Source organism: Tinamus guttatus, unplaced genomic scaffold (genome assembly GCF_059628265.1).
Source record: "Tinamus guttatus ecotype Peru unplaced genomic scaffold, ASM5962826v1 Tinamus_guttatus_pri_ptg000858l, whole genome shotgun sequence".
NCBI lineage: Eukaryota > Metazoa > Chordata > Aves > Tinamiformes > Tinamidae > Tinamus > Tinamus guttatus.
The window spans coordinates 155,748-170,937 of record NW_028289392.1 but is presented as its reverse complement, the minus strand read 5'-3'; the positions used below and the strand labels follow the sequence as shown (position 1 = coordinate 170,937).

Below are 15,190 nucleotides of genomic sequence, written 5' to 3'. Positions count from 1 at the left end.
AAAGTAGGAGTTGGGTCCTCTGCAGCCAGGACGGTGCAAATCCGCCGAGCAAACGCTGGAAGGACGGCACCCCCGAAGATCATATAGGTGGTTTCGGGCCATACGCGCCACCGGAGCCTGGAGAGCTGCAACAGCGCTGACGTCAGGAATGGATAGGCAAGTGGCGTATGAATTATTTACCCGTACCTTACAGCAATGTAATGTTCAGGGAATTGACTTAAAGAAAGAATTACCAGGATTATTAGCCTGGGGGTATGCGAAGAGTTGCTTTATTGTCCCACATACAGTGCATGAATTATCGGAGTGGCGAAAACTGGGTGATAAACTATGGGATGCAATGTTAGATGATGATAAGACAGCTAAAAAGCTAGGAAAACTGTGGAGGGTGGTACACAATACTCTACTACAACGGGTGGCAGAGAAAAAGGCCGCAGATCAAGCGATTGAAGCTCATAAGAAAAATTTGCAGTACCCGGAGGGGGGCTATCAGCCACGAACTCCTTCCGTGACTAGAGTAATGCTACCTACGGCACCACCGCCACCTGAAACTAGCGCTGCCCCTCCAGAAGAGCCGCAGCAAAAGGAACAATCGGGGGACCCCCAGTCTTCAGCCTCAATAACGGACCCTTGGGAGGGCAGTGACGGGGATTTGATCAAAGAAAGAGTAAGGGAGAGAAAGGGCGCATGGCAAAATGTCGCGCAGCAGGCGCTGTTTTTAGTGCTGTCAGAACAAAAGGCCCCGTCATTTACGATGGTGAAGCAGGGATTGCGGGAGTCCTACGGAAATTTGGTGAATAGGCTCGTGCAATCCCTGGAGCAAGCTACTGATGAACAAGCTTTCTGCAAGCTTTCGATCTGGTGCAGAGAGAATGGGTTCAAAGCCGAGCCCCACCTAGTATTCAAATCCGATGTGAAAGCCAAAAGCAAAGTGGCCGTCAGAGCCACGGCAGCCTTTGCAAGCACTTCAGGACCGGGACCGCCACGCCACCGAAAACCGCTGGTGTTTGGAGATCCATCACAACCCCCTCACCCGTGCCTGCCTCTGTGCCTGCACCTGCGGCGCCTACACCATCTGTGCCCCTGCTTCCGCCCCCCCCCCACCCCGTCGCGCCTGAAGAACGGCCTGGCTGGGTCCAGGACTTGTTAGATCGCCTTGAAAAAAAAAAAAAAGGAGAAGGGGGGCTGGGGAAGAGAAGGCAAATGAGATCAAGGAAACTTATGTTGCTGAGGGCTTGACAACAGCCAAGGAGGGAGGTGCAGAGGAATTTGATCTGTCTTTAAAAGTGGGGGTTGAAGAACTGTAATGCTTTAAGTGAGGACAGAAACCGTTATTAGGGCTGTTATTTCTGTTTGCTATGTTCGTCTGTATTATGTGTTGTGTCCTTTGTATAATGATGCTGACACGAGGTATGGTTGAAAGGAGGAAATTTGTATGATCTGTAGAGTCATAATGGGATCTTGAGAAAGAAGATGTTTGCCTGCCCGGGAACTGCAAACATCCTCTAAACTAATTTGAAGGTCAAACACCTGAGAGGGAGGAAGATGAGAAAGGCAGGACCCTCAGACTGACGACTGGGACAATTTACTGACATGCGCACCTGCGCACCCAGGAGGGATGGTTATGTGACTGAAGGCGGAGTTTGTCCGCCCCCTGGTCTGCCTGCTGGCACGTACTGGCCCTACGTGGCAGGATGCACCGGGCATAAACAGACAGTGCAGAGAGAAAGGAGGGGTGAGACTCCTAACACTGAGATCCACGTTGTCTCTGCGGGGACGCCTGCCGAGTTGGGAGTCTGTCAGCAACCCTCTAATCTGCCAACTCAAGAGAATGTTCAGTCTCAGTGTCCTGCCGACAAGTATTACCTCACGAGTAGTCATACTTTGCTTCTTTAACGTGCTTTCACCTGAATAGCCGTAGCCACTTTGTTCTGTGTGATTATTGTCGAATCCCAAACCCATTCGCACCTAATTGGCAGCGAGGATGGGATCAGGCAATTGAGACAGTGGAACTCACTAGTGGAGTGCACAGCTACGTGAGGTCGTGCCACTGGATGGAAATTGTGTTTGTGCTGTTTGTATCTGTGGTTTTTAGATCTTTATTGTGTAACATATATATCAGCAGAGAGGGCTGAATAAGCACAACAAGTAAGTCCAGAATTTGAAAACGGTAAAGTCAGGAATAACTCAGACTATGGCGTTCCCCCCCCCCACCTCCCCCGCCCACCCACCCCACCGGTGGAGGACTGTGAGCTGTACTCTGACTTGTATCCTTGGACAGAGAGGAAATCAAATTGAAGCTATGCAAACATAAATAGAAATGGAAACAGAGAACCTTTCAAAATGATTCGGACATCTTAATAATCGATTTAAAAGATTGTTTTTTCACCATACTATTGCATCCTGAGGACCATGACATAGTGGAACATATTTCGGTTCAGTATCAAACAAGCCAGTGTTGTGGTATTGCTAAAATGTGATAAATTGCTCCAAGTGGGAACAACACAATTGGGTCAGACACTATTGGCCAGTTTACATTTCCCTAAAAATAGGCTGTGCCATAATCGCAGCATAAAATATAAATCAGTAAGTGAAGACTTTGTGCCTCATAATGATTGCCGTACTTCCCAAGATCTGTCTTAGATGGAAGGATTTTTTTTTTTTGGATTTGGTCTTACAAATGCGATTATGGTTAAGTAAGCTAGCCTATCAAGTAGAAAAATTAGCTAATGCCACCAATACTAGTATACAGTTGCTCAATCATCAATTACAAGCCACATCAAAAATGACTCTTCAGTACCGGATGGCACTGGACTTGATGCTGTTATGCTAAAATGGACTTTGTGGCTACCTAAACCTCTCCAGTACCGACTGCAGCATTTATATCCCTAATGTTACACAGGACCTGGATATCCAATCAGAGAAGATGCGACAGGTGGCAAAAGACACCCATGAACTCTGAGAATCAATGAACACTAGCTGGCTGGCGAAGGTGTTTAGTTGGTTTGGATTTGGTATCACTGGTTGGATTCAGTTTGATAGAATATGTGGTGATGTTCATTGTGATGATAATTATCCTAAGTATAACAATACCCTGTATAAAATCTACTATAATGAAAGCTATTAACGTAAAGATGATTCAGTTCACCGCTTATACCCCTTTACAGGTGGATACCCAATTGATGTCCCAAGTACTAAGACTCTAATTTGAGACTAAATTTCAATATACAATGGTAACTGGAGTCACGGGGTGGATACAAAGTTTGTTATACTCAATTACTTACTATTGTAACTGCAATATTTTCTGTATATATATTCTTGTAGAACTAGACTCCCTTCCTTTTCTGTAACTTCCTCCGTCTAATGTACCAATGTGCAATCACTCGCCTACCTGCATCATGTTTAGGGCATGTAATATTAACACCTAAACAATTCCATGTGAAGCTTGAGTGACTATGGTCACAGGGTGGATAATGTGGAAGAAGTGTTTGTGGAAGAATTGTTTGAAAGCAGAAACTGGATGGGACCTTTTGGACTTGATAACCTGGGGAAAAGGGTATGCTTGTGTTGTTACAGATACTGGAACCAGATGGGTGCCAGAAAAATGGGTGAGACCTTGGCTGGAAGCAAACTTGCATACATCAGACGTAGCAGACAAGCAGCTGGTACCCTAACTGTGGAAGGCGTGAGGCTGCGGAAGAACAACATGGGAGGAAGAAGTGTTACTGTCATTATTAGCTGTATATTGTGGCTTTTAGGAGGTAATGTTGCTTTTAACGCTATTATAGGAGCTGATGCTACTTTTAACGCTAATGGATATGTTATGCTTCTTAGGCGTATTGTTAATTATACCCAAATTAAGAGTTGTTGGCTTTGTGGGACAGCAGATCAATTTGATGCACTGGTGTTAGGTATTCCTCAAAGCAACTGGACAGACCTGAATCCATATAGCCTACTCAATACATCATATCAGTGCACACAGGAGAATGTCGCAATGGAAGGAATGCTCTGAATTCCCAATACACTTCATGGACGTCTCCAACCCAATCTCGGTGTTTGCCCTCATCATGCAGTGGCAAAAGAAAAAAGGGGGAGAAGACTACCTTGCGCGCTGGAATGTAGAAATGTTTCGTACTGTACTGATTCTAGTGTTGTGCACATGCTGGGGTAGAGCCATATGGGTACCTGCTCAACCAAAACAAAATATATGGGTCACCCTTGCAAATCAGACTGGGCAGGAGGCCATATGCTTGGCCCTAGCTTCACCCGGAAGCCCTTTCTCCACATGCTTAGTGGGAGTGCCTTTAGATGCTTGGCCCTGCCCTAAGAAAGTTCACAGTTGTCAAAGCAACAATTCACGTAATTACGTGGATAGTTGGGATACGATCGTACCGCATTTTCCACGCGCTCCCTTAGAACCCCAAGAGTTAGAATTATTGGGGTCAATCAAGGCTGATGCATGCCTATGGTTCAATTGGACAAGTGTGTACCGGGGAACAGGTTGGAACCAATCATTACCTGTGTCAGTCAATGCCACATGGGGTAACAATACCGTTTGGTGTAACAAAACCTCGGAGAACGTATCCAAGTCATCCAACACACCGATTGCCTTACCACCAGGAGTATTTTTAATATGCGGGGACAGGGCGTGGGCAGGAATTCCTTCCAAAATAGAGGGAGGCCCGTGCACGCTTGGGCGGCTAACGCTACTCACGCCAAACACATCAATGATACTAGAACAGCACCGTAAGAGCCATAGAATAAAAAGAATGACACATGCGTTTCAAGGTGACTGTGATGATAACGCCGATTTTTGGTCCCGCGAAAGAACATTTGTAGCACCCCTTCTCGCCCCGAGGGTAGCGGCAGCAAAAGCGCTGGCGACATTAAGAAAATTAGGATGTTGGCTGGCAAAACAAACAAATGCCACGTCACTAGCTCTCTCAGGGCTGTTAACAGATGTTGATTCGGTTCGTCATGCTACCTTGCAGAATCGAGCTGCTATTGATTTCCTGTTGCTAGCACATGGTCATGGGTGTGAGGAACTGGAAGGGATGTGCTGTATGAACCTTTCTGATCATTCAAATTCCATACATAAGCAGTTGGAGACATTGCGCGACTTAACTACATACTTGCAAACAGATACAGGATTCGGCCTTGATAATTGGTTAAAAGGTCTTGGCTTGGGCCCATGGCTAACCTCAGCTGTGCAACATTTAATTACCATAGGGATCGTGCTTATTATGATTATACTCTTTGTACCATGTATCTTTAAATGCTTGCAAAATATGCTTACGCGAATAGTCAACCAAGAATGGAATGCAAGTTTGATAGCCCAAAAAAGAAAACGGGGGAAGTGTGGAGAGTATTGTGCAAACCTGGCTAATGGAGAAAGGACATAGCCAGATGGAGTTAGTGCACAGGGCCTGAGTGAGGCAGAGGTAAAGTAGAGGACAGTGTGTTCTTGAGACAGGGAAGCTACTGCAGCTACACAAAATAAGAACCAGCTAGATTGCAGTTTTAGAATGGATCTTCTCAGTTCAACCGTGCAAGAGTGTGACCCCTCGGTTGGAAGCGGTGGCTCACATGGTCTGCCGTGAGAGAACTCAGGTGCTGGCAGTCTCGGGGGGTCACAGGTACAACATGCAGTGCTTACTTTGAAGAAATGTGCTGTATGGACCTACAAGACCACTCTAAGGCAATCCACCAGCAAATCCAACAGCTGATGGAACACACCCAGGAGATACAGAAAGACGTGGGCTTCTTTGGGCTGGATGGGTTAACTGATTTATTGGGTATCGGTGGGTGACTGAAATCCTCGCTTAAGACAGGACTGATGCTTTTGATTGTTATGCTTTTTGTCCTATGCTTATTCAGCTGTGCCTTCGCGTGCTAAAGGCGAATGCTATCCTTACATACTCATAAAGCCTGGTTGTTGCAAAAGAAAAAAGGAGGACTTATAGAGGAATAGCTTGGAGATCGAGGACACCTTACAGCTCCAGGCGGTTGGTAAAACCTTGGCGTTGAAATGATCAAGAGTCCTTGAACTGCCCATCAGCAGATCAATAGACAACGAAAGCTGCTCAGCAGGACGTCGGACTCTCGACTGGAAAGACCTTGCAGGCCAACACGGACTTGGGAATGGGTGCATGTATTAGTAAATCACGGCTAATATTACTAGTTGTTTTATTGTTTATGCCTTGTAGTTTTTGGCTGTGCTTTTGCATGTATTAGACATAAGGTATTCTGGTTTTGCATGTATTAGACATAAAGTATTCTCACTTACCAGCAAGGCTTGGTTAGTGCAAAAGAAAAAAGGGGGAATTGTAGAGGGATGCTGTGCTGAGAATCTGCACTGTGCTAGGAATCTGCACCACCTGCGCCTTGCTGATAATGTACTGGGGAGTGTTAGTGAGTTGTCCTTGGCCGGCTGGGAACGGGGAGCTATGTGGGAAAAGAGTAGTTAGCCGTTTCGGGTAAACAACTTTGCAGAGCTGGGAAAGAGCCTATGCGGCCGGGACATGGCAACCTCCCTAGCAACCAATCATGAGCTCAAGCCTTGCAATATGCATGAACCTAATTAAGTTGTGTATAAGAGTGCACACTGAATGTTCAATAAACGAGTCTTGTCGATGACCATATGGTGTCGCAGTCTCCCTTTCTCCTACAGCTGTGCAGCCCATCTTTGGGAAAAGATCTAGTTATATGCTAATCACCATTGACATGGAAAGAAAAGCTAGGCAGAAGATATAAAATACCTCAAGTGACGGACATGTCCGGAGGATAAGGAGAGTAGAATTAAGTGAGTATGGTTTATTTTAGCAAATATCTACAGTATAGCTAAACCTGCAGTTTGTATAAGGCTTTCTTTGCCAACTCTTATATACCTAATTTAGCCGCAGCTTACAAGCTATGGTAGAACTAATCTTATCATGAATTAATTTCCCAAATAGGGATTTGCCTTCTTTAGCTATAGTTCATATTAATTTTTACACTGTTTTGTCTTCACTGATTACATCAACTAGATTATAATCCATTCCAAATACATCTAGAGATGTATGCCCCATTTGAGGGTAGATGGTTGAAGGTGTTTTGGACTGGTTGCTTTCTGTTGGGTGATTTAATAAAGAGATTCTAATCTCTGACTCATTCCCTGATGGTTATTGTAATACAAATGCATAGTTTTAAAAAGTCATCATTTACGAGCATGTTTCAGCTGTGTGCTGGGCCAAGTTTCCTTTGTTCTACTAGCAAATGTAAAAATACACTCCTTGTTCACCAAAAAATTAGGGAAAATCAGAAATTTCACGGAAGCTACAGAAAGAATCTCCACCTAAATGACAGGGCACTAGACTGTTCTTGTCTCAAGGACAAGACTTTATGTCTGTGTGCAACTTAATGCACTGTTTCAGCAATACCTGCTGTGAGGGAGGTATTTACCATCTGGTATTTACTGGCTTTGAATTCAGAATCTGTATAACTTTGTATAAGAGAGAGAGTTTGAAGAACAATAACTTTTTCTTCAACTGTGTAACAGTACTTTCTCCAGCTTCTCTTTTGCCTAGGGAACTATATTAGAATCTATAGCATTGAAGTCACTATCAATCAGCTACTTCCTCTGAGAGTTCACTTTTGTGGATTTTTAATATATATAATGGTAGCTAAAAATGGCAGCCAAATTTTTAATGTAGCAGACAAAATCATCATAGAGTTCTCCAAGGATGAGATCCAAATCAATGATTTGTTAGTTTTTTTTTTTTCCCCACAACAGTGAAGGCTTTTCTTCCACCCTCTGCTACTAACATAATGTATAGAAATGAAAATACAAGAAAGGAAATGGAGGCTGAAGCTGATGAAACCCAGGGAATTGCTTCCATCATCCATAGAAGCACCAGCATTGCTTGCTTGTAATTCCCCCAAAATGTTCCTTTTAAAGACCAACTACTGACTTCAAAATCAAACTGAAGCATTTTGCTTTTCAGTTAGTTAGGAATCTGTATTAAAAATAGCTGTAGAAAGACATATTTCATTCTTTGATTAGATGAGAGTGATAACTTAAGAGTATAATTCCTTCTCAAAGGGTTAGTTACATTTAGTCACAGACCAGAGAAAACTTTTCCTTAGTGTTTGTTTGGTAATCTTAAAATACTTTTTTGGTCTACTCTCTCAGCTACAATAACAGCAGTGCTTTTTACCCCTCAACTTCATGATAAATGTTGGCAAAAATCACTGAAAAGAGATTTGGTATGTTGAATTTTAACAAATTGAAGCCATCATAATAAATGGTTAGTTTATACAAGGAAGTGCCACATTTCTTAAATATGCAGCTACAAAAATGTTTCAGTTGCCTGGCTTGCAAGTGTTAGCAGACTTCTGGTTTTGGCTAGCTCTTATATTCCCATTCTAGGCAACTCAGAAATGCATGGTTTTTAATGGAGTTGAAGTTATGAAGAAGTGAGTGCCCAAATTCTTCCCCTTTCCTGCAGCACCTATCTAGACTTCTAGTGAAGAAAGCATTTAAACACAATATAAATATATTCACAGGAAATGTGCAATTGCAAGAACCATGTCTTTTGCTTTCTAAGTGTCTGCATATAGTAAAAAGTATAAATATAGCATGGAACAGAGTGCCCAGTATATATAAGTATCTAATTTAAATTACACGTAAACTTCAAGTTCCTCGGCCATATTCAGGAAGATATTTATGTATGTACTTCTCGCTGAAAATTCTTTTTTGATATCAAGCTCTAAGTGTTTTGGAAATTTTACTGTTATATGAATAGCTGTGTAAATATCAATATTTTTTATGAAATTATGGACACAGTCTATTTTTTAAATTTAGCTGCTGAAACCACTTGGTGTAAAACCACTAGATGCCACTGTGCCCTAAGGAAGAGAATAAACCATAGCTTCATAGTCTGCTTCAAATCCAGGGCACAAACAATTTCAGAAAGCCTATGTTTACTCAAATAGTGCCATTTCTTTAAATGTTTCTGTGACCAGACACAGCTAGACTGTTGATAGGAATGATTCCCTGAAGAGTGGAGTTGAGCTCAAGAGGCCTGAAGTGCTTGGAGGTCACAACTGTTTGTGGAGCTGGTGCTACAAGTTGATTGAGTTTCCAACAGGGCGAATCTTCCCTGCGCACAAGGATGCTCCCTGAGAACATTTCTGCCTCGCCTAAGATGACTGGTGCTGTCATCTCACTTTTGCTTCCTCCCAGAAGAGAAAGCGACAATTTAGTTGCAGTGTTGCCTATTGCTTTCCTAACTTGCCTTTCTGAACGGTTGGTTTTAAAACAATGCTGTGGTATTTACACGTTAAAAATGTGGTAGTAACTTAGACATCGTAAAGCTGTGAAGGAGCCTGCCCCCTTGAACCTCTCTGTTTAGCCTCCTACACTTGCAAACTGAATTTCTTGGAAGCAGATGATTTTTCTAGGGGAATTAAGTTTGAGTGAATATACTGTGAAAATTGTCTCATAACATCGTCTGAACAGTAGAAAAAAATGCTTTTGATGACAAGCTGTTTCAAGTGTTGAAATTCTCATTTCCTGGAACCATTTATAATGGGGCAGCTGCATGTTTAAGAAGAGAATTTAAAAAATCTTCCAGGAGTGTTGCCATTCAAGCGGCGTGGCGACCTGGTTCAGAAACGGCACGGCGACCACCCCCAGGCCGCTCGGGCCATCAGCTCGCTGACACCAATGTGGTGGACAGCAAATGGCGTTTATTGATGGGTAACAAGGTGTTATATAGCTAGGTTTACAACGTCACATCCGTCTGCTTACATCATAAACTAACACTATTGGCTATTAGGGGCTCTACCTTTCCGTACAGCGCGATATCTTCCGGCCGCCGGACCCTAACTATCTGCAACATTTCCCCCCTCCCTATGCGTAACAAAACTAGCTAAAATATGACTATCTTATTCTTACTTATTCTTATCTAATTACTTATTCTCATTATTATCTTATTCTTATTGCTATCTTATTATTATCTTACTCTTACTTATTGTCATTATTACCTTATCCTTATTACTTACTCTTATTATTATATTACTCTTACTTATTCTTATTATTATATTATTCTATTCTTATAGTTTATAACAATCTTAAAATTATGTATCGTAAACTTGACATAAAACATAAGGCACAAAGAAGAAGGCACGTAGAAGGTAGAGGATGACAGGTAATACCGTGGTATAGAAATAGGGTGTACCTTGGGATAACTTGGGGATAATACTGAGTGGATATATTCTTAAAGCAGTTGTCGGCGTGCTACTAACATGATGTTAACCTTCTCTAGCCGACTCTTGACAAACCGCATGAGCTTATTCAACATACAGGGTCCAAAGATCAGTGTCATCATGATCATTGCTATCGGCCCTATCAAGGTGGATATCAGGGTGCTTAACCACAGCGAACCGGTGAACCAATTTTCGTACCAGCTGCGTTTGGAACAGGGTTCAATGGGTGCTGGTTGGCAAGGTGTGACACTGAAAACTGGTGACCCTGTAGTTACTTTTGTACTAATTGCTCGAGATTGTTCCATCTGTTCAAGTATCCATTTAAAGGGCTGGTGTGACTCTACCTGTCCTATAGTGACAAGCTGCAAAATTAAGATAACGCAAAGGCATCGCGGCCCCCTCTTGCGGAGGCTGTTTTGTTGTTTTCTAGATTCGGTTGGCGTGGAACTCACAGGCTCGGGCAGGACGCCTATCACCGGGGCGTCCGATGATCTGGTCCTGTGAACAGAAACTCACAATTTTCATTAGTTTTATCTTGAAGGTCTGGTTTAATAGACTTAAGCGGGCACCGCTTGACTCTGCCATCTTTCCTGACAGTGACCTTTGGGTCGATCTTGGCATGGGGGGAGCGCTGCCAGCGAGTCCCCCAGCCAAGGGCAGTTTACTGCAACATGGCCTGCCTGGCCACATTTAGAACAAGCCATTACGTTGGCTATTGCGGTGTGAACAGCCGCCTGAATTGGGGTCAGATGCTCTTCCTTTGCAACATGCTTAATCATGTCTGCGATACTTGCCCCTACCGGCAATGATCGCAGGATTTCTTTGGTTGCGGAATTGCATTGTTGGCGTAAACATTCCGCTACGACCGGGCCTTTTGCCTCCGCAGGCAGGGCCAAAGAGCCGACCGCTGCTTGGAGACGATCTACAAATTGTGTAAAGCTCTCACTTTCACTTTGCTTTATTGAGGACCATGGTGATGGTCTGGCAACAACTCTACAGGCTGTGCGAATAGCTTCTCTGGCCACACGAGTAGTTGTCATAACTTCATGGGCCCGCATGCCATGGGCCTGCGCCTGGGGGGTGATCATTGTTGGATCTGTACCCATTAACCGCTGCAGGCTGGAGCCGTGTAATGGATGATCTGCCCCAGTTACTTGGGCTAAACACTTTGTACAGTTGTCTTCCCATTCTTGTCTGAAAACGATCATGCCTGCTCCATGAAAGATTAGCCTACAAGTTTGTTTTATATCAAACAGGAGCATATCGTTCCCCCCGAAGATACCATCTAGGAGGGTTGAGACCATAGCAGAATTAATCCCTTTATCTGCAATTGCTTTAACAATCGTTTGCACATCCTTAGGGTTTATCGGCGAGTAGACCCTCTGTCCTGCCTCCGTCACCCAGACTGGGAACGCTAGCGCGGCCGATGGGGCCCACTCGGCACACGCGATCTTTATTTCCTTCCAGTCCGTGAGAGGGGTTTCTTCCTTTTGCGGTTTTTCTTTAATTCGAATGGGAATATTTTGGCTCTTAGTTCTTTGGCTCTTAGTTCTGTTTACCTTCTTTTTCTCCTTCCTTAAGTTTGAATCAGTTGTGAGCCGCTCGTCCTCACTAGTGTCTGATCCGGAGCCGGAGCTGGAGCCGGAGCTGGAGCCAGAGCCGGAACTCGACTGACTGGTCACTTCCGGGCTCCGGTACTTTTTCGTTGGGCTCCGGCCCCGCCCACTTCCGTTGCGGGCGGGCTGTTCCCCCCTCCTTGGCTCGCCCCGCCTCCTACTCACGGAAGCGCGTTTTTTCAAACGGTCGCTCTGATTGGTTCTCAGCGCCTCACTCGGGCCTCCCTCACCTGACCGGTCACCCCCACCACCTTTCTCCTCCTTGTTCTTCTCCCCTTCTTGTTTATCTAACGGTTCCCGTCTGTTCCCGCCGGGAGCATACTCGCCCCGCCCTTCTCCTTGTGGCTCAGCGCCATTTTGGGGGGCATAGGGCGGTGGCCTGACCCAGACTTCTCCAAGGTCTGACTTCTTTTTGTTATTTCTAGCTTCCTCGGCTAGCTCGCTCCAAACAGATTTCTGCTGTTTTTGCTCCTCTGTAAGTGGGACGTGGTTCGGGGATTGAGGGGACGTATCGCCCTCTTGCAGTTCTTCAGGCTCAGCAGAATTGCCATCATCTGGGGGGTGCAAAGTCTGTGCGGCTGCCCCGACTCCCGTTTTTGAGGTGGCCAACAAACAGTCCTTTACCGCCACCCAGGTCTCCTGCTCTTTCATAGCTTTCTGCAACGCCTGTACAACTTTTCCCCAAGCCTTAAGGTTTTTCCCACAACCCGAAGACATCGTCTCTTCGGCTAATGCCTTGGTACATTTGTCCCACACTTCAGGGTGGAGAATATCCACCGGCTGGTCTATAACCTTAATTTTTAAAAGCCTCGCAACAGCGAGAGTAAAATCTTTTGGCTTAGAATCAATCCCCCAATATTTATGTAATTGCGATATGACCTTTACAAGGGCTTCCATCCTCCTTGTTGGTCTGGGAGCGTCCTCCCCGCCGGGCTGGTCCTGCCACTCCGGCCGCCGTTCACCCGTCCAGGCGATGATCCCAGGTTTCGGCACCACTTGTTGCCGTTCAAGCGGCGTGGCGACCTGGTTCAGGAACGGCACGGCGACCACCCCCAGGCCGCTCGGACCATCAGCTCGCTAACACCAATGTGGTGGACGGCAAATGGCGTTTATTGATGGGTAACAAGGTGTTATATAGCTAAGGTTTACAACGTCACATCCGTCTGCTTACATCATAAACTAACACTATTGGCTATTAGGGGCTCTACCTTTCCGTACAGCGCGATATCTTCCGGCCGCCGGACCCTAACTATCTACAACACAGGAGGGTCAGCTTGCTAATCTAATGGCCCTTCTGTGGCTCTAACTGGTTCTGTAACAGGAACAGAATGATAAAAACTGTTTTGAGTAGCTCAGAATACTATATCAATTATATGATCATGAAATAGTCACAGTCAAGGGACATGCCAGTAAAAGGAACATTTTTTAAAATAAAAACTTCTTAAAAACTCTTATTTTTCTTTTTTTGGGTGAGCTGGACCTCTGGGACAGTGTTTTGTCCAGCACTACAGAATTTTGTCTCAAAAGGGCTCTCATGATTTACCCTGGCAAGGGTCTGTTAAATTTCCTGCGATTTTAATGAGGCCTATGGCCATAGAGTTGTCTTTACATTGAAGTCTATCACCAAACCCTTTGCCTGGTCCTAAAAAAACCCACCAACAACAAACAAACAAACCCTTATAAAATATTCAATTGATAGATTGATTAGCCTTAATTTTCTGATAGTAAAAGAAGATTAAGTATTTGGACAGAGAAGTCTAAAAGAAGAGCCAAATATTCCCTACAGTGAATATTTTGTTTACAGGGAAGATTTTCTTCTTCCTCAACCATATAACACTACATAATTATTTCTGCCAAAATGCCTAGAAGAACATAAATAATAAATGACTAATTCATTGTTTTTGTGATGAAAGTCTGAATTTTTGAGTAAAAGGGCAGAAACTGTAGCAGAAACCTTTGAATTTTGGGAACTTAACAAACTAGGACCTCAAAGGAGGCAGAGTAAGAAGAAATCCCTCAGCAAGGCTGTCCAGGCAAATATCTGAGATGGAGAGAGGTATTCCAGCCACAGTAATGAGTAGGGTAGCCCAGAAAAACTCAGGGATGGCAGAATATTGAAACAATTCCTGGTGCGGTTACCTGTGCTCAACATGGAGCTGGGAATAGGCAGTGATATCTGAAAAACACCGAGTGGATGTTGGGGAGCTCAGCTTATATGTGAGGTGCCTCAGTGGGGCCCTTCGAGAAATACAGCTCCATGTAAGGAAAGGAATAAACAGTTCTATGGGGGCTAGGACAAAAATAATAGCACCTCTGTAGCCTGTAAAAATAATTCTCACAGGAAATACAAGGGAGCTCTGGAAGGGATTGTGTTGTGTAGGAACACTGTTAAATGTTCATTCTCTGGAGATTTTACGATGAGATGAGACATATCTCTGTCAGAAATGATGACAGAATAATTCATAAGAGGAGATGGATTACATAACCTCTTGCTGCACTTCCAGTGGTGTTTAAGATATGATTCTATGAATATGAACATGAAGAAATACCTGCTGGCAAAAATATGAAGGGAGGATAAGGTCAAAAAACTTATAAGGTCAGACTAGATTATACACCATGTAGAGTTTAACCTTTGTTTTGAAGATAAAGATGGCTGCAGTCTTTAAACCATTAAATGCAAATCATGAGCAAGCTTTCTCAAATACTGTTTTAGAGAGGTATGAGAGTGAGATGTATCTTGATTTTTGGTTTGCAATATTAGATGTTATAGACATGAAGTTTAATGAGAGTGATACATTACCAAAGCAGATGTGCATATACAGTATCATTCCTGTCTGCAACACAGGATATCGGATTTTTTTCCAATTCTTTCCTACTTCTAGCATGGTTGACTGATATACTGGGTGTATCCTGTCCAAACACAAATTTAAAAGTACACTACAAGGTAATATAATGCCTCTTCCCCTCCTTCATTATTGCTAGTTGTTTGTGACTGCTCAGCTTTACATCCCCACATTTTTTCTTGCAATTTAACCACACTTGTCCCTGAGCTTTTCTTTATCTTTCTTTTTGAGTCAGGAAACCTCAATACAGTTGTGTATGAATATGGCATACGTATTGAAATTATATTATACATTGTGGAATGTCAGAAATATTCTGTTATTACAACATCTTTTCACTTCAGAGATATTTCCTTAAAGGTGAATATCTTTCTCTCCTGTTTGGCTGTTGGAACACCTTGCTGTAGCTTTCTGTTTTTTGGTTTTCTGAGTGACCTACGTGACAGGGAAATAAGTAAAGCCCTGAAGTATTCAGATGCCTCTATTGCA

General features: G+C 43.8%; 2 protein-coding genes across 2 annotated transcripts; one reads left to right on the top strand and one right to left on the bottom strand.

The window, feature by feature from the left end:
* Positions 1-337: 337 nt before the first annotated feature.
* LOC148591352 (syncytin-2-like) lies at positions 338-5,399 on the top strand. Its single transcript, XM_088537716.1, has 2 exons — positions 338-664; positions 4,575-5,399. The coding sequence occupies exons 1-2, from the start codon at positions 338-340 to the stop codon at positions 5,397-5,399; spliced, it is 1,152 nt and encodes a 383-aa protein (XP_088393842.1).
* Positions 5,400-8,655: 3,256 nt separating this feature from the next.
* On the bottom strand, positions 8,656-14,746 carry LOC148591351 (uncharacterized). The gene is made up of 4 exons (XM_088537715.1): positions 14,662-14,746; positions 11,848-12,091; positions 11,192-11,787; positions 8,656-8,780 (listed from the first exon to the last, which is right to left on the bottom strand). Exons 1-4 carry the CDS (start codon positions 14,744-14,746, stop codon positions 8,656-8,658), a joined length of 1,050 nt encoding a protein of 349 aa, XP_088393841.1.
* Between the last annotated feature and the right edge of the window lie 444 nt (positions 14,747-15,190).